This window comes from Merops nubicus, unplaced genomic scaffold (genome assembly GCF_000691845.1).
Source record: "Merops nubicus isolate BGI_N331 unplaced genomic scaffold, ASM69184v1 scaffold53307, whole genome shotgun sequence".
NCBI lineage: Eukaryota > Metazoa > Chordata > Aves > Coraciiformes > Meropidae > Merops > Merops nubicus.
Window position 1 is genome coordinate 1 of NW_008619356.1, and position 19,003 is coordinate 19,003.

Here is a 19,003-nt window from a genome sequence, read left to right on the forward strand (position 1 = left end):
GGGCTGTTCAGTGTGGAGAAGAGAAGGCTCCAAGGTGACCTTATTGTGGCCTTCCAGTATCTTAGGGGGGCCTACAAGAAAGCTGGGGAGGGACTTTTTAGGATCTCAAGTAACAACAGAACTAGAGGGAATGGGGCAAAGCTGGCAGTGGGCAGATTCAGGCTGGATGTGAGGAAGAAGTTCTTCACCATGAGAGTGGTGAGACCCTGGAATGGGTTGCCCAGGGAGGTGGTTGATGCCCCATCCCTGGGTGTCTTTAAGGCCAGGCTGGATGAGGCTCTGGGCAGCCTGATCTAGTGGGAGGTGTCCCTGCTCATGGCAGAGGGGTTGGAACTGGGTGATCCTTGTGGTCCCTTCCAACCCTGACAGATTCTGATCTGTTTTGGCAGAGGACTTTGGAGCCCTGGTGGCTCGGTGGTTGGACTTGATGATCTTGGAGGTCCCTTCCAACCTAAATGATTCTATGATTCTATGATTCTAAGTGAAATCAATACCTGACACAGATGTAGAAGCCTTTTTGAGGTGTTCAGGACTGCCAGCAGCCCTCCATCGTTGTGTGTTGTGCTGGAGGGCCCTTGGGTTTGGCTTACAAGAAATCTGAAGGCTCCCTTCCTTGACTACTGGTGAAGTCCGAGCTCTAATTCATCAGATGAATTTCTTCATGGCCTGTGGGCGTGCTGGTGCAGGGACCCATCTTTCCCCATAGGCATCTTGCTCAGCCTTCACAAAATGGGGTTTCTATCTATCTTTGATTGGGTTACCAGAGGCTACAAGCTTCAGTTGATGAGTGTTATTATTCAGGCAGGGAAACTTTAATAGGTCTTCACGGAGTATCTTGGGGGTTTCGGTTTGTTTTTTTTTTTTATATTTGCTAGAATTAAGTGTGTAAGTTTTAATGGGGATCCTCTTACTTAAATACAGTGTCTGAGTGGGATGAATTGCCTGGGGGCCATGGCAGGGCTCTCGTGTGACCTTCTACAGCACCCCCAGCACTCCCACCGCTGCACCAACCTCCAGCATGAGGATTGTCAGAGACGTCCATGGTTGTAAGATCAATGTTGGCTTCAGCGATGAAGCCTCCCAGCCCTGTCTGAATGTTTTATTTAGTTCTTTGATAAAAGCTTTGACCTACATCTAGCACCAGGAAGCGATGAGGCTTTGATAATACTCAGGCATCGCAGCAGAGGGCACGCTGCTAACCGAGCCTCCGAGTTGAAAATGGATGTGTCCTCTGAAATAACATCAGATAAACCAATAAAGGTTTCAGTCAGTAAACAGCTTTATCTCTGCAGGCAATATGCAGTCCAGTTTTGATGGAGATGATGAACCTCTTTATGAACTTGTAGATATTAGGAAGAGAGCTTTCTATTTTTAGATATAGGAAAACAACCCAAAAGCCATAAAAAAACCCCAGTTTTTGATGATCTGAGGGTGTCAGTGATGGAAATGAGCTGGACCACTGAGGGTGCTCAGTAGCAGTTATCTGTGGTGCTAAAAAAGAAAGATCCTATTTGAATTGTTCTTCACTGTCCGTGTGTTAGATGCAATCCATCAGCTGGAGCTCTCAATCCTCTGTGCAAAGCTGTCTCGTGGGCAGCTCTAACAGCTTCATGGGTGTCCTTTCTGAAATGCTTTCTGCATTCAAAGCCAGGCAGGGGGTGTCCAGGGAGCTAGGCGGGGAGGTTTGCTGCAGGAGTCAGGGGCAGGTCAGCAGCAGCGGGGTGAGAACTCCCATCATCGCCCTGACAAATCGATAGTCACGGGGTGGTGCTGCCCTGGGGTGAGGCCCCACTTTGATTTACACTGTGTAGCTGGGGGGTTGTGCCTGTGCCATCACCCGTCTGTGTACTCACTTGTGTGTTTTGTGGTTTTTTTTTTTTCCCTTTTTCAGGATGACTTGACCTCACGGACAAGCACAGAGAGGCCATGTTTGCGCTGCCGGCAGAGAAGAAGTGGCAGATCTACTGCAGCAAGAAGAAAGTAAGGGACTCCTCTGTGCTGTGGTCGGGGGCTGAGCCCCTTCCCTCTCATGAGGGGTGGGGAGGGACACAGCTCTCTTAAGATGCTGACTGGTGTTTGAGGTATGGCAGAAACACGCCTGTTCCCTGGGCTGGCCGTGGGCCAGCAAGGTCTTCTCTCTCCAAACTGCAGAGCCCTTCCTCTTGGCCATTCAGGCTGGAGGAGGTGTCCCCACGCCCTGCACGGGTGTCCCCCACCCCACGCTCCTCCCTGTCAGCACAGCCTAGGCCAAGCGGAGCTCCGTGGCCATTGGGCAGATGTTGCAGCAGTAGGGGGCTGCTCTGGTCACCACCTCTTGTGGTCCTGCTCTTCTCTGCTGATTTCTGGGGTCCTGAGTACAGCCTTCCCAAAAGCTTCCCCTTCCACTGGCTTTCCAGTTTGGTGCCACAAGTGGCCCAAATCACTCTTTTTTCCCACAGTGAACTGGTGATTTTTTTCCCTTGTATTTTGGCACAAGAGTTACTCCCAGCTATCTGTGCTCAAATCATTTTCCCTCCCAGCCTTGGCTAAAGCTAAGATCCTGCAGGAGGTACTGCCATGGGGAGAAACAGGGCAAAAATCCTCAGTCTCACAAGCAGATGCAAGAATGCAGAGACCTGTGAGGGAAATGTCCCCAGTTAGTGGCATCAATCTGTTGGAGCAGGTCCAGAGCAGAGCCACAAAAATGACCCAAGGGTGGAACCCCTCTGCTGTGAGGCCAGGCTGGCAGAGTTGGGCTTGTTCAGCCTGGAGAAGAGAAGACTCCAGGGAGACCTTATCACAACCTTTCAATACTTAAAGAAGGCATCTAAGAAAGATGGGGACAATCTTTTTAGCAGAAATATTTTATTCTGAGGGTGGTGAGACCTCTCAGGTTGCCCAGAGAGGTTGTTGATGCTCCATCCCTGGAAACATTCCAGGTGAGGTTGGAGAGGGCTCTGAGTAACATTCCCTGCAGGGAGGGTTGGACTAGATGACCTTTAAAGGTCTCTTCCAACCCAAAGGATTCTATGATTCTGTGATTCAGTTCCCAGATTTGCCTCTCAGTCCCCTAACGTGGCTGCAGGACTCGGCTCAGCAGTGCTGGTGGTCGCCTGGCCCCACTCGAGGGGTGCTCACTACCATTAATGCCTCTTTTCTCCTCCTGTACCAATGGCACCAGATTTTCCAGCTGCATTTTAGGCCAAGAGCAGGCTTACCTTGCTCATGTAGGATTAACTTTTAAGCCTCTCATAAATACCCCTGAAATCCCTGTATTATTGTTAGACAGAGGCCTGCTATGTCCGAGATTTAAATTGGAGGGGAGAAGAGATGTTAACAAATTACAGGCACTGTTTTAAATCAACAAGGAAATGGGCAAGGGATGCCTGCTTGTCACTGCCTGTTGGATAAGTGGAGATGAGCTCTGGTGCGTCGGGGTGAGGAGGGACAGTAAAGACTTAAATCAAGCAAAGCCATGTAGTTATTATTGTGGGTGGAGATTACATGCTATCTAATCTCCCGAGGAAGGATTTAGATGGGGCTGATGGTGTCTCTTTCCCATTCCAGCACCTCCTTGCACTCATGGTTTTTTAAAAATGATGCTGAGAAACTCCCTGCTCCCTGAGGATGTTGAAGGAAGGAGCCACAGAAGCCCCCTCTGGCATCCTGAGAGCTCCTTGGAGCAGGTGCCCATGCAGTCTCCACACCTGGCTGCTGTTCTGCTCTGGTCCTTGGTCCTCTGGCTGCTCTCAGCTGCTCCTTCCCTACCTGTGATGCCATCTCAGTGAGCTACAGAGTGTACATGCCACTGCTCGCTCTGAAGGAGACGTGCTGGTGGAGATGAATTCTTTTCTCCTGCTTTTTAATTAAAATTGAGCATGACTGTATCAATGGAGGCTCCAGCAGTGGAGGAAAGCAGGAATCGTGGGCTGGAGGCCATGTCTCTGTGCATGGCAGTCTGTAGGCAGTCCTGCTCCTAAGTGACGAGGACCTGTAGGCAGCAGAAACATTGGTGACTATCCCAGCAGCTCGTGGTAGATCTTATTTGTGTATCTATGTTTTTATGAGGACAAATACCCTATAGGGTAGCCTGGCATTGAGGAGAGGGGCTGGGCATCTCCAGCTGAGAGCACTGGCTGAGGTTTGGCCAGTGCAGTGGAGCTGGAGACAGGGCAGAGGTCCCTGCTTTGACTCCAGTCAAAGGGAAGTCGCAGGGGAAGCCCAGGTTGTGCCCGAACCCTTTGGCCTGCCAAGTTATTGCTTGAGATGCTGCTGATACCCAGTTTCACCTGAAGGGTCCGAGGGGGCTGGCAAAGGTGGGCATCAGTCTCAGACAGTTGCCTGACTCACCAAGGATCCAAAATTGTCCTGTGAGCAGTTTTCCCTCTTTCCTCTGCTGCCATTTTTGTCCCCTGTTGGAAACAGACTGTTAAGAGTCAGTTGACATCGATTAGACTTAAGACTCCAAAAGCCCTAGCTTGGGACATTTCCTAATTTTAAGCATTTTCCCCATTTTCCTGCTGGTTGCAGTGCTCCCCACTGCAGTCACACAGACCAGCTGCAGTGAGCTTCACCTCGAAGGAGCAGCTCAAGGCAGGACAGAAACATTGCCCAGCCTTCTCTTGGGGGTTTTCCTTGAAAACCAGCTCTGCTTGGTGCTAAAATATCTCCTGTTGTGACCGTAGACCACCCAGCCAGAGCGCTCCCCTACCCCCATCGAGGGCAAAGGTGTGTGCAGCCCAGAAGTCATCTGAATACCTGTCCTTTCAGCGTGTTCCCTGCTGCCATGTGCCACCTCTGTCACTTCTGCTTTGCCATCAGCATCACCAGTCAAACTCAGCTCTGCGGAGCATATCCCCGTTGTTGCATGTTTTGTATGTGCCCATAATAGGTAAGATTTGATAAAAGGTGATCAAAATGAGACACTGTTGTGCTGCTTGTCCTGGCAAGGGACTGGGCAGCACCTGGCCTCAGCAATGCTCATTGAGAGGAAATAAGGGAAAACCACCCTATTTCCTTCCCCAGAATAGTTTCCCCTGGCCTGCAGCTCCATATCCTGGTTTCTCTGCCCCGCAGGCAGCTGGTTTTATCCCACCACACAGCACCAGCTTGGCAGGGTGCAGGTGCAGAATCCTTCCTGATTCTCCATCCGTGGAGATGCCAGGTCTGATCCTAGCCCTGACCCTGCTCAGAGCAGCGGGCTGCACTAGGTGAGCTCCTCATGGTCCCAGCCCATCCCCATCACCCTGTGGTGCTCGGGGAGGGGGCAGAGAGATAAAAAGCATCTCGTGATGGGGGCTGGCAAGTCTGTCAGCAGTGACCCGAGCAGGAACTGAAGTCTGCATTAAACCCAGCAGCTGTGCCATGCTTGTGTCAGGAGGGAGATTTGAAGATGATTGGAGAGACTTTCTTTGAAGTCGTCAGCCCCTTCTACAGCTCTAATAAAGCAGGGAAAAGCAAAGGTGGAGATGGATTAGCAGCGGGGTGAAATCTCCTTTTAGAAGTGGTATTTCTGGATGATGACTCGTTTCATGTCTCATCCCAAAATATTTCACTCCCTGCTGGCCCCACTCTCCAGGAGAGGATGTTGTTCGGAAGCACAGGAGGAAGCAGGAGGGTTTCCAGCTTGACTGTTTCTTTGGCTGCGGGTTTGCTTCGGTGGAAGAGGGTGACTCAGGATGGCCTTTCTCAGGAGGCCACACTGCAAAGGGAGTTAATGATTAACACTTGGCGCTCAGCACCTCTTAATTGCAGGAGGTTTGGCTCCTGCCAGCTGATGTATGTAACATTGAGCTATTAAAGCAGCTCGACAGGGAATTTTTATGAGCCTCAAAATAGATGGATAAGGGATGTTCAGGCAGCTCAGCATAAATACCCAGCTGGAAGGGACTGGTAGCAAAAACCAGCTCACACAAATGCAGGATCTGTTCTGCCCACCTCCCTTTGGATTCAGCTGAGCTCTCTGAGCACCTGCGTGGGGGAAAAATGACTTGCAGGGATGCTGCACTCTTTTAGCTGGTGTTGAAAACCCGTTGTCATCGCTAATGCCAGGTGCAGAGCTCTCAGCAGTGTTAAGTGGTGCCCAGTAAGCAAAGCTTACATTGAAAATTTCCTCAGGCTTCAGATATAAAACCAGGATCCTTCTGCACTAGGAGAAGGCAGTGATGGTGTGTTTGCAGGGGAGAATGGGAAAAAAATGTGCTAAATAGGGAAATGAATGATGGCTCTCTGTTAATACCATTTTCCCCAAGCAGACGGCCTCTTTCCTCTCTAACTGTGCCTTCCACCCACCCCCTCCAGAGAGCTCTGCTTTCCAGCTCAGTCTTCCACTTGTAGCTCAGTCCTGCGGCTTGTTCACAGGGCTTGTGTTCCCATCTATTTCCTTCGTTTAAAAAGCATGAATCATTTAAAAAAAAAAAAAATCAAGCAAAAAAGCTGCAGTTGCAAGAACTAAGAGCATGCAAGGGAAGGAGGGAAAAACAGCTCGGGGTTTCTCCATGCTCCTGGGTCACTTGGGATGCACGAGAAGCATTTTATGGCCCCTGAGCATCTAGATAATCCTGCAGTTATTGCAGTGGCAGGTTGAAATACCATCCTGGGTGTCATTTTCTCAAGCTGACCAGGCGAAACAGGCTGTTTGCATGGCTGGGGGTATTTTTCAATAGGAAATGTTTATAGTTTTTATCTTTAAAGGTAATTCCCTTTTTAGTTCCAATCACAACACTCTTTTGTTTAAGCGAGGTTTTCCTCCGTCTACGGCCAAAAAATGCATCTGTTAGCAATCTTTTTGGATTTTAAAGCAGAGCTTTTCAAACAATGAGCCAGCTGACTACGAAAGGCATCTGGTCATGCTGTATTTGCTTATGGGGAGCATAATTTTTAAACCATGGGAAAAGTGTATGAGGGCATATGTGTGTTTGTAGAGGGGAGGGTATAGCACACGTTAGCTTATGGAAAACCGGCGTGGTCTGAGATGGGACTGTGCAGACCCTGAGATCCCAGCTTGAGGAGAATTGGATAAAATTACAGTTCTGTGCAGCATCACTCCATGGGGAAGGGGCTTTGTTGCATCATTTAGGTTTTGTTGCAGGGATACCTGGGGGAGCTGAGTGGATAGAGGGACAAAGAGAACCTGGAGGGCTACGGTGGGACAGAACCTCTGCTGACACGCAGCTAGCAATGGCTTGACCATGTTGGTGGAGCTGGGCTGGATTTAAACCTCCTGTGGAAGCTGCAGACCTGTCCATTTTAAAACCCATCCATGCTGCTCTCTGCTTCTTTTCTGACCTTGCAAAAAGCATCCAAGTGGATCATCCGTGGCAGGATTGTTGTGGGGTTGTCCAAAATGTGGTGATCTGCCAGCTGCCACCAGTTTTCCCTTGCTTGGCTGTTGTGGAGCAGCAATGAGAGGTGGGGAACAATGTGCACAATAAAAATGCAATCAAGAGGACACGGAAAAATGAAGTGAGATGCTTCTGTTCTTGCAGCAGGTGCCAGCTGAAGAAGTTTTTTTTTAACCTCTTACTGTGACTTGCCTGGTGTGAAGTTCTCCTGGGGCAGACCAGCCTTGCAGGTGGTGCTAAGATGGAGTTGAACCACCAACATCACAAGGATTGTTACTAAAGAGCTCTCCAGGGTTTGCTTGAAGCTGGCTGCTGCTTTCCTTCTGACATAGTTTCACCTTGAAGGATCTTACCTGGTGTACTTGACATCAGTTGGTTGAGGAACCTGGCCAGCCACCCTCTGGGGCTAAGTTATTGCAGAGCATCTTCAGATCCATCACCATCACCACAGTTTGTGAGTGCAAGAAAGAGGTTACTGGGTCAGACAGATACATCACCCACAGGCTGGGCACCTGCAAGGCTTTGCCAGAAGCTTGATTTGGAAACAAAGCAGCTCTAGTGAAGCACAGAGGAGCTTCACAGGCATCTTTCTCCCCCCTGCCATGGGGACATGCTGCAAGCAGGAGGGTGCATTGCTCCTGGTGGCTGCATTCCTGGAGGTCAGAGGGGCAGGAGCTCATGGGACGCTCCTTCCAGGTGTAAATGGTGCCCAAATGTGGCCGAGACTCGCCTGCAAACTGCTTTTAAGCCACGGCTGGCTGAGCCACCCCCTCCTTTGTGCTGCTGCCTCGTTTCCCAGGGAGGGTCACTGGGAAAAGCAAAGATGATCTAGTTGTGGGAGCTGCCAACACGCCGAGGGGCAGGCACTCAGGCTGTGGAGGTGTCAGACTTGTAACCAAGATGTGGCAAGGCTGGGGAGTGTGAAAGCTCCCCAGGAAGAGTGAAAGGATGGCTGGAGCTGGCAGACCAGTGACCTTCACTTGGAAGAGCTCCTGCTAATCAGGCATCTTGACTGGGCTCTGCTTTCCCCATGGCACCCAGCACTGATAGGGGGGATGGAGCTTCTTCATCGAGTCCACACCATGAACACCCCTGCCACTGCCACCATCAGATCAGCCCTCACTTCTGCGCTTCTTGAGAAGAAAGTTAACATGACAAAGACCTAAACACAGCCCAGAGAAGAAGAAACTGGGAGGTGTTTGTGTCCCTGGTGCCGGCCGGGTGGGATGTGATGGAGCATCCTGGAGAGCTGAAGTTGGTGGTACTTGGCTCCATGTCTGGGCATCCTTCATCGAAGGCAGGCTGCAAAAGTCACATCCTCAAGACCCACCCTGGGTGCTTGGAAACCATTTTACAAATTCACCCTTTCAACTCATGGTTCCCAGAGAGGTTCCTCCCTCCTCCTGCCTCTGAGCAAAGCCTTGTGAGTCACTTCCCTCCAGGCTCCTCGCTTTGTTGGGCAGTTTCTTTACCACCAGGAGCACACTAAAGGACACTTATCAATGTGCTGTAGACCATTAGCCACAGTAATTACCACTGAGCAACATCCTGCAGTGAGCCGAGGGAAGCCCGTGCCCTGATCTTTGCCTGCTTTATTGTGTGGTCCCCCTTTGCCTGGGAAGCAGCTTTCCGATGAGCCTGCCTGGCTGCTCATCTGATTTAATGAGGTTTTGCTGCACTTAATTGAGAGCACTCTCTAAATTGGGGGTTTCAGGGAGGAAATGCAAGAGCCCGAGGGAGCCGAGCAAAGGGAAATATTTATAATGCAGCACGTTAATTATAAATGAGCAGTTTAGCCAATTTTGTTGTTCAGCCTCCCCTCTACCCCCCAGGGACCTTTATTGTCTTGCTCCACCGCTTCTTTTCAGCCCTAAATGAGCAGCAGGTCCGGATCCCTGCCCGCCTCGCAGGTGCTCACACCACGTGGGAAGGCCCAGGGATATGGGATGAGCCAGCCCTGCTGCCTTCCCACCCCATACCTCAGCGTGGATCTCACTCCCTGCCCAAGTCTCCCGGCTGGATGCATCTGGACTCCTTTTGGTGCTGTGCCATGGTGGAGACCTTGCCACCCTTCACAGCTGGTGTCACTACTGGGAGCACTGGTGGAAGAGGGCTGCTCCTTGTAAAAGGTGCTGATGGTGCCCAAGGGTGGTGGGTTGGACCTCTGGTGATGTCCCCAGGAGGTGACAGGAGCTGGTCACTTTTTGGACCACGTTCAAGGCGCACGTGGGTGCCCCAGCTCTGCTGTTCCCTGGGGCACCATGTGCCTGCCAGCCTCCAAAGTGGGGCAGGAGAGCTGGGAAAGTCAAAATCTTTGCCTGCAGGGTTTGTGTAGAGCCTTCCTGCAGCAGGGGGCGGGATGGCTCGGAGAGGTGGGCTGGGGCTCCCCAGCATCCCTCCATTCTTCTTCAGTGCCTCCAGCACCTGTACGTGCTGTGTGTGGCTGTGTGTGCCAGGGAGGGGTGCACTGCTGCACACAGGAGCAGGTGGGAACGTCCTTTAGGAAGGCATGAGGTGGGAGCTGAGAAACCAAACTGGCTGCTTGTGTCAGACAAGATCATCACCAAGCAGGAAGGTGGCCTGATCCTCACCCCAGCTGCTTGGCACCAGTGAGGGGTCCCATCCAGCAGGATGGGTGGGTGTTACTGAATAAGGCTAGCACCAAGAAACTGCCCTTTGGTTGGAGGAAAAGTCTGGAGAAAAGGAGGCTCAGAGGAGACCTTCTTGCTCTCTACAACTACCTGAAAGGAAGTTGCAGCAAGGCAGGAGTTTGTGTTTTCTCCGAAGTAACAAGCGATAGGACAAGAGGAAATCGCCTCAGGTTGCACTAGGGAACGAAATTTCTTCACTGAAAGGGTTGTCAAGGCCTGGAAGAGGCTGCCCAGAGAATTGGTGGAGTCCCATCCCTGGAGGGATTTCAAAGCTGTGGAGATGTGTTGCTGAGGGACGTGATTTAGTGGTGACCTGGCAGTGCTGGGGTAACAGTTGGACTTGATGATCTTAAAAGTCTTTTCTAACCTAAACAATTTTATAATTTTATGAAAGAATAATGCAAGGGATGCTCTACAGATTGAACCTGCCATCAGGTTCAGCCTGACCACACATCCCTGTGTCCCCATGGTGGTGGCCATGAGCACTTCCCCTCTATCCCTCTCCTACCTTGCTCCTTGGGTCTGGTGGTCCTACCTGGGTTAAGCTGATGGCTCTAACCCACAGGATGCAGAAATTAGGTGTGCTTCACTGGGGTGACAAATACTTGGGAGGAGACACACCAGCTGCTGGGATCCCTGCACCCAGGGCAGGTATTTCTCTGCACAGTCCAGCAGTGGGAAGCTCTGACCGACCAGACAGCTGCAAATGGGTGTCCTCTTCCCAGCCCTTTGGGAAGGCGTTGGGTTCCCCCACCATGGCAGAAACCTTCCCCTGGCCTGACTTCTTCAGGTGTCCAGACTCGATGCTGGCAGGTCCCTGCATGTGCTCCCAGACGTGGCCAGGAATGTGGCAGGATAGGCAGCTGGACAGACCCTGGGTTATCTGGAGAGGATTGCTTCACTGAATCTGTTTGCCAGCAGGCAGCGAGAGGTCTCTGAGGTCTCTGCCTCTCTGTCCTCCTCCCTTTGCTGAAGGTGAGTTTTTGAGAGAGGGGAAGGCAGAGAGAAGCCAGGGCATCCTGCTTTCCTGGCTGCAAGACCAGAGGCACCCCCATCTGTCCCAGTCAGGCTGGGTGTTCCATGCCAAGCCACCTGATGAGCATTTCTCTTTTTTTAAGCACTGTTTGGACAAGACTGGGATGGTTTTATTTGTTGCTGGAAAAAGCTAATTGTCAGGGCATGATTATGAATGGTCCTCCATCCATGCAGGGGCAGGCGGTGGGACCTCCTTGAGGTTTATTAGGCTTGGCACTAACATGGGCAGGGCAGGTTTTTACTGTTTTCTAACATCTCAGAAAAATTCTCGCTTTCTGCTTATTCCTCCTTGGGTAAAAAAAGAAATAAAATAATGAAAAGCAGAAGGCAAGTGAACCAAGTGTTTCATTTAAAACCTCACTTGGCAAGTGAAAGGGGGGAGAACAACCCAAAGCAGTGGGCAGGGAGGGCTGAATGCAGTCTTCTTGCTCAGGGAAGTTATTTGCTTTAAACTTGACCAGCTCTACAGAAGATTAAAAAGAAGTGAAGGTTCATGGATGTGCATCTCTCAGGGGGCAGCCAGCACAGAGGCTTGGGGCAATCTGGTTACTTCCAGGCTGGATCAGAGCTGCTTGGAGAGGGCTTCAGGTGGCCACGAGGATGGACAAGAAGCTTTTTTTGTCCCTCAGCATGTCACAGGAGATGCCTGAGAGTTTGCCAGGTCCCTTCTTGCTCCCAGACTTCTTTTGTCCCCATCCCAGAGCCAGGCACAATGAAAGGTCAGGTCCGTGGGGGGAGGGGAACCAGGTCCTGTCCAGATTACCTATCACTGACCCCGTGTTTTCTCATCTTGGCAAGCTGCAGCTTGGGAAGTTTGGATGCACAAACATTTCCCACATATGTCTCTTGAACCACAGTAAATATTTGGGCTCCTTGGGCATGCTACTGGAGGATGGCAGCTGTCTATGCACAGAGATGAGAGCAGGGGAGTGGGTCATCCAGCTCCCACCATCACAGGCAGTTGTGGTGTAGGATGACCTGTGCAAACGTCTCTTAAAGTGAGGAAGGGGGAGAAGGTGTGCAGCAAGTCGGGCTGTGAACTGAAGATGGATAGTGAGGGAAAGTGCTTGAGATTTGCACAGTATTGGTTGACTCTGCAGCCTAGACCTGTGTGGCATTTGTGCTGTGAATGCTCTTCTTCTTTTGGTATAAGTTTTTTAGATAATACAGAGGCAAGAAAGGTTGATCTTGAAGTATTCCCTCAAAATCTGCCTACTTGCTCCAAGCAATCTGTGGGGGCATGCAGCATAATTTACCTGAGCTGGGCTCAGAGGTCTTTCAATCGTGTCCTACAAAAACATGATAGAACCTGAAAACTCCTTGTGAGTCCCAGCAGATACAGGGCATTGTAGATCAGGATGACCAACTGAGGCTGTGCATCATTCAGTGTCATAGATCATGGGCCCAGGGGTGACATCCTTTAACAGGGAACATTGCCAGGTGTATGTTCCCTACTGACAACTAATGAAGCCCCCAGAGGAGTCTCTCTAAGGATGTTGGTAAGTCATGGTCTTGCTCCAAGAGTGGGGCCTAGTTCCTGTCACATGTATTCACTCTTCATTAATTGTTTTGCCCAGAAAGAACATTCATCAAGGCTGTGCAGCCAAAATGTCAAGGACACTGTAGATTTGGTACAAGAGAAATCTGGATGCAGAATTTCAGTGGAGGTTCTCGAACCAAAGCTGACTACAAGACTGTTCCAGTATCACTGGGGTAGGGTTTGGTCACAGGCAGATGGTGTAACACAGATTATATATAAAACATGGTAGCTCAATAAATAAGGTAGTGTTCTGCTGCTGGAGCTGTCAGTGGCAAGCTCAGAATGTAGAAAGTGACACTTCTATTGATATAAAGTAAGGCAAGAGCTCGAGGGTGCTGCAGAGGCAGTTGGCTGGGGAAGTTAACACTGGTTTTACTGATCTGTTGCCTTTGTTTTGCTTTCTTCCCCCAACTCCAGGACCAGGAAGAAAATAAAGGAGCCACCAGCTGGCCAGAGTTTTACATCGATCAGCTGAATTCAATGGCTGCTGTAAGTATTTCCCCAATGCTCTGGGGCTCACAAACCCCATCTGAATGCTGCTGTTTGCCATCTGTGGGCTGCAGGGGAACACTCACAAGCATCCTTCAACGTGGGCTTGTCTGGTTGGGTTGCAGGGCAGCAATTTGGGATGACACCGCTCCTACCTGCAGGGCTTTAACTCTGGACCTTAGTGACCATGCAGGACGATGCTAAGTGTGTCAGCTCAAGGTGGTGATCCAGCGGTCCCGGTTGTGCCACAGCTCGGCACAGCGAGGCCGTGGGCACTCCCAGTCCTCTGGCACGAGCTTTGGAGGGAAACCTCCCCTCTCACATCTGGCTTTCTTCTCTTGCAGAGAAAATCGCTGATCGCCTTGGAAAAAGAAGACGAGGAGGAGAGAAATAAAACAATTGAAAGTTTGAAGACTGCACTGCGGACGAAACCAATGAGGCAATTCTCTAACATATCCTGCCTTTATTGCCGCGGTCGTGGCTCTTGATTCGTGTCCTCTGATGGATGGGGGGTTAAGTAGTAATAGAAATGGGTCCTGCTGAGGATGAGGGAGGCAAGGACCTTGAAATGCCACTTGCTTTTTTCAATTCACCTCTTGTCATTTTATTCCTTTTCTTCGGTCCTTATAGTGGCCATGAGCCACTAGGACCTTCAAATCTGTGCTGGCAAATCAGGCAACTTCTTTCAAATTTGCTTTTGTTCTCATTGGAACAAAATGCTGGAATGCTGTTTCAACTTCCCTTGCACTTTTTAAAGGAATAAAATCACTTGATTCTTCAGGCTTTTATGAAATAAAAAAAAAAAAATGTTGCTAGGAGGCTTTGATGGGAAGGATAAAGAAGGGTAGGACTCTTTCTGAATGTCTGTAGCTTTCCCTAAATTCAGTGTCTCTGGAGTCCGCATGCACACATCTGCAAAACCTTTAAGATGCTTCGGGTTGACATTTTCTGATGGGAAAATATTTTGTGACCTGGTCTGGTTATGAAAGAAACAGCTATTGCTTGTAATTGCAAGCAATTCTGTCTCCTTTTTGTAATGGTTCTGGTGATGGTACTTGGTCAGAAATTCCCAGGGTCAAGGGCGAGCACCCAATTTCCACAGATCCTGGACATCTTGAGTGCTGGCTCCCCACAGTACCCTAGAGCAGGGCGGGTGGCCAGCCATGAAACTTTCCAAAGTCCTTGAAGGTGGTTTGTGACTCTGCCTCACTGGAAGTGAGAAGGATCCAGGAGCCTTTATAGCAAATTTTACCTGTTGGACCTGATTTTACTCCCATGGAAGTAAGCATCAAATTTCCTCTTGACTTTGGCTGGAAGAAGAGGCTTTGAAGCAGAGGAATCAGTTTGCCCTGAGCCTGCAATTACCCCTTTTATTGCTGCACATCAGCATGGCTTGTTTTGAATTAAAGTGGTCTCAGTGCTGGGGTGTTTTTGGCTCATTTACTTTCTGAGCCTATGCCTTTGACCAAACCAGAATAGCCCCAGCCTGGATGGCATCAGGCAGGGAGGTCCTAAAACGACCAAACAGCGTGCAGTGTTGTCTGCCTGCTCTAGTGAATCTGCCTGGGGCACTGCTGTGAGTTTGGTGTCTGCTTTCTACTTAGCAGCATTAAAAAATCAGAAATCCCTTGAAATTGGTGAGATGTGCCTAAGGGAGGAAGAGGAGGATGTGGGTGGTGAAGCAGGAGAGTTAGCAGGAGGCAGAAAGGCTGACAAGTACCATGAACATGGGCCTGGTTGACATTCAGGTGTCTGTGGCTGAGGAGGAGGAATCTCCAGGGCTTGGGAACTTCTTCCAGTCCTGTGCAAAACTGATCCAAAGGAAGTGGGTTTAAAAACTCAGGGAAGGTTTTGCAGCAGCATGGCTGCAAACTCCTAACCTTCACCCTGGGGCTGGTGCTGATGCTGGGTTAGCTGGTCCTCTTCCAGATATCCTAGCTCTGGACAACCTTGTGCAGATGACACCTAGTTGCCTACACTACCAGGCACCAGTTAAATTGTTTTTTGCAACCCAATCCCTGTCTCTGTGTCACAGGAGCCGTGCAGGCTTTCTGCTCTCCAAAGTCCAGGAAAAAATACATAAAGAGCTCCTGAGTTTATGACAACAGACAAGTCAGCCCTGTTTGAGGGTAGAAGGGTCTTTCAGCATTTGGTTTTGGAGCTAAAACCCCTCTCTCTGACAGGTTTGTAACCCGGTTCATCGACCTGGATGGCTTGTCGTGTATTCTGAACTTTCTCAAAAGCATGGACTATGAGACAGCAGAGTCTCGAATACATACCTCGCTCATTGGATGTATTAAAGCACTAATGAACAACTCCCTGGGCCGGGCTCACGTCCTGGCCCACTCGGAGAGCATTAACGTGATCGCTCAGAGTCTGAGCACGGAGAATATTAAGACGAAGGTGGCAGTGCTGGAAATCATGGGCGCCGTGTGCCTGGTTCCCGGGGGCCACAAAAAGGTACTGGAGGCAATGCTGCACTACCAGAAATACGCCAGCGAACGGACTCGTTTTCAGGTAGGTGGGTCTGGACTCACCCCTCAGCTCCCAAAAGTCAACATTCTTGTCCCTTCCTCCTCCTGGATATCTAAATGCCGCTTGCAAATGATTTGTTGCGCTCGGTTGCAACTTGGTTCCTCTGGGAATTACCCCAGAACTATGTCTGATGAGATCTCCAGCTGAGCAAAGAGGTGTTTAAGGCAGTACCCTCCAAAAAAAGCCCTGCTTGCGTGTGCAAGGTCACAGCTCTGCAAGGCTGCAGCACATCTGGATGGACTGGTGTTAGCCGTGGTGGGCAGCACTACAGGAAGCAGCAGCCTATGGTCCATCACCAGCAGGTTGCTACAGGGGCTGTAGAAGCATCGCGAAGAGCTGTTCTGCAGGCTTCTCTTGGCCGTTTGTGTAGCCTTGGGGGTGTCACTGAGATTTTATCTGGTGTTGCGTGTTTGGCAGACGCTGATCAATGACTTGGACAAGAGTACAGGACGGTATCGAGATGAAGTGAGCCTCAAGACAGCCATCATGTCCTTCATCAACGCAGTCCTGAGCCAGGGGGCAGGCGTGGTGAGCACCAGGGCTCGTGGGGAGGGAGGTGTTTGGTGGGTCTGGGGCGGGTTTGTTTCAGTGAGCTTCCTGAGGATATGCACTTTGCCTTGTTGACCCCACAACCGTCCCTCACAGGAAAGCCTGGATTTCAGACTCCACCTGAGATATGAATTTCTCATGCTTGGGATCCAGCCAGTCATTGATAAACTGAGAGAGCACGAAAATTCAACCCTCGACCGGTGAGTGGTGACCCCCAGCCCGCTGGTTATTTTTGCACCTTTGCTTTCTGGTTTCTGGACTTGCCCTTTGGGAAAAGCATGTGGGTCTAGACTCCCTTCTTGAGGAAATTCTTTGCTGTCACCAGAGAGGGAGAGAAGGACCACAGTGTGGTTTTGCTGTGCTCTTACTTAGAGTTGAGTTGGGAAGGATGTGCCATCGGGGACCTGGGGGATGCTGCCTCCTCTTCTTGTCCCAAAAAGCTCCTTGAACAGGCTGTAATGACTGTGAGCTCTAGACTGAAGAGCCAGTTATGTTTCAAGTCCTGCTTGTCTCTGGGCCACTGCTGGACTGTCTGCCTGCAGTTTATTAATTGTCACATTTGTATCTGCTTTTAATACTCTTGGTTTTCTCCCCTTTCTTTCCTCAGGCACTTAGATTTTTTCGAAATGCTTAGAAATGAAGATGAGCTGGAATTTGCCAAAAGATTTGAGCTGGTGAGTATAAACGTTGCTGATGCAGACACCAGCATTTGAAATCATGGTTCCTTTTAAAAGGAGCTACAAGGCCTGGGATGAAGTGCAGGCTTTTGGATGGAATTTGGAGGTTTGAAATGTGTCTCCTGTTGCCCTGCTCTGTTGTAACCTCCATCCTACAGCTTGCTTCATTCCTCTACTCCTCTGGCTGCCGACCAGAGCTGGTTGCCACTTGCAGGGAGTGGGGTTTGTCTGCCCATCAGACGTGGGATGGGGATGACCTATGGGGTTTGGAGCTGAGATCTGGGCAGCAGACGGTGCCATTGCCACTCTGACGGTCTGGCCTCGCTTCGCTGCCCTTTCCAGGTCCACATTGACACCAAAAGTGCGACTCAGATGTTCGAGCTGACGAGGAAGAGGCTGACACACACCGAGGCGTACCCGCACTTTATGTCCATCCTGCACCACTGTCTCCAAATGCCTTGTGAGTCCTGGGGCTGAGGAACCCCACAGCTGCCGGCGCTTGGCAGCCCACGTCTCCTCCCTGGGGGTGGCAGTGGCCTCCCTGCTGCTCCCCTCACTCTCTTCCCTCCCCCCCCTCCAGATAAAAGAAGCGGCAACACTGTCCAGTACTGGCTGCTGCTCGACAGGATCGTGCAGCAGATTGTCATCCAGAGTGACAAAGGGCAGGACCCTGACGCCACCCCCCTGGAAAACTTCAATATTAAAAACGTTGTCCGAATGTAAGTGCTCACCTGCTTTTTCCAGGGCTGCCTGCCAAGCAGCACCAACACGAGCCACCGTGGCTTTGCTGCCTCCTGCTCCAGCAGGCAAGAGGACCAGGGCTGGGGGTTGCCCCTGCCAGGTTGGCATCACTGTGACCTCTTAAGCACGATGTGCAGGTGAATTAACCTCAGCCTCTGAGTCCCCAGTGAGCTATTTCCCCCGACTGCTGCTGTCACTGTCCCTTATTCATCACTTACTGTCACCCAGTGACGTTTCTGCTCCTCTGTTGGACATGCCAACATCCCTGGGGCTGCTGAGACAGTGCTGTGCTCCAGCCTGCAAAATCCTGCTGGGGGGAGGCAGAGCAGAGGTGTTAGAAATACTAGTCTGGGAGCCTTAAATCCCACTGCCTAGGCTTGCTCAGTCATGTTTCCTCCTGGTGATAGTCGCTTGTTTGCTACAGTAGGATTGTCTCACGTGCTTCGTGCCTTTTCCTTGTAGGTTAGTCAATGAGAATGAAGTGAAACAGTGGAAAGAGCAAGCAGAAAAAATGCGAAAAGGTGAGTAATGGAGGGACACATGGTGTTCACTTTAACCTTAGTGCACACAGTAAGCTAACCAAGTAATGGTTACATGTGTTTAGCTGGGTGGACTTTACTGAGTAGATGGGGTAATGCCACACAATGGGACTTGCCAGAGACGTGGGCAAAGCAGATACTAATTTTTTCATGGGGAGGCCCTGGCCGGGGTGTTGAGGTACAGCACACACTCCCTTTTCTTAACTGTGTGACTTCTCTGCAGAGCAGCCTGGGGATTAGTCCCCCCCCCGTGCTGCTGTTTGCCAAAAGGGAGTGTTCCTCACCCAAAAGTGATCTCGTGGGGCTGTTTCAGAGCACACCGAGCTTCAGCAGAAGCTGGAGAAGAAGGAGCGAGAGTGTGACGCCAAGGCCCAGGAGAAGGAGGAGATGATGCAGACGCTGAACAAGATGAAGGAGAAGCTGGAGAAGGAGTCCAGCGAGCACAAGCAGGTCAAGCAGCAGGTGGCAGATCTCACAGCACAGCTCCACGAGATGAGCAGGGTGAGGCCCCAAACCTCCTCCTCGTTGTGGCCCAGTCCCAGATGCCTGCAACACCACGGGGTGATTTCTGGAGGCTGAGCTGAATGGGGGTCTGAGAAAAGCGCTTGCTGGGAGGGTCACCAAGATGTTCCTCTCTGGTGATGGGGTGACTTTGCCTCTCCAGGTGCACGAGATCTCAGTCAGGAGTGCTGAAGCCTTCCAGTGCTCCCTATGCTGATTAAATTTTGGCTAAATAAATAAATTGACCCGGGGGTGTTTCTTGGGTGGTGCCCCCCAGCTCCATATGACCAGTCGCCCTTCCTCTTTCTCTCCAGAGGGCGATCTGTGCTGCCGGCCCTGGAGGACCTCCCTTGCCACCAGGAGCTCCTGGTGGCCCTTTACCTTCTCCAGCTCCCGGATCCCTTCTTCCCCCTCCCCCCCCACC

At 50.8% G+C, this 19,003-nt stretch overlaps 1 protein-coding gene across 1 annotated transcript; it reads left to right on the forward strand.

Annotated features, from left to right (window-relative positions):
* Positions 1-1,896: 1,896 nt before the first annotated feature.
* LOC103776236 (disheveled-associated activator of morphogenesis 1) lies at positions 1,897-18,998 on the forward strand (the record flags this gene model as incomplete). Its single annotated transcript, XM_008943735.1, has 12 exons — positions 1,897-1,980; positions 12,966-13,037; positions 13,382-13,476; positions 15,221-15,554; positions 15,990-16,100; positions 16,218-16,321; positions 16,729-16,795; positions 17,141-17,258; positions 17,379-17,517; positions 18,002-18,060; positions 18,392-18,579; positions 18,894-18,998. Coding segments are annotated over 12 exons (1,476 nt in total), but the record flags the coding sequence as incomplete, so codon positions are not given.
* Positions 18,999-19,003: the final 5 nt, after the last annotated feature.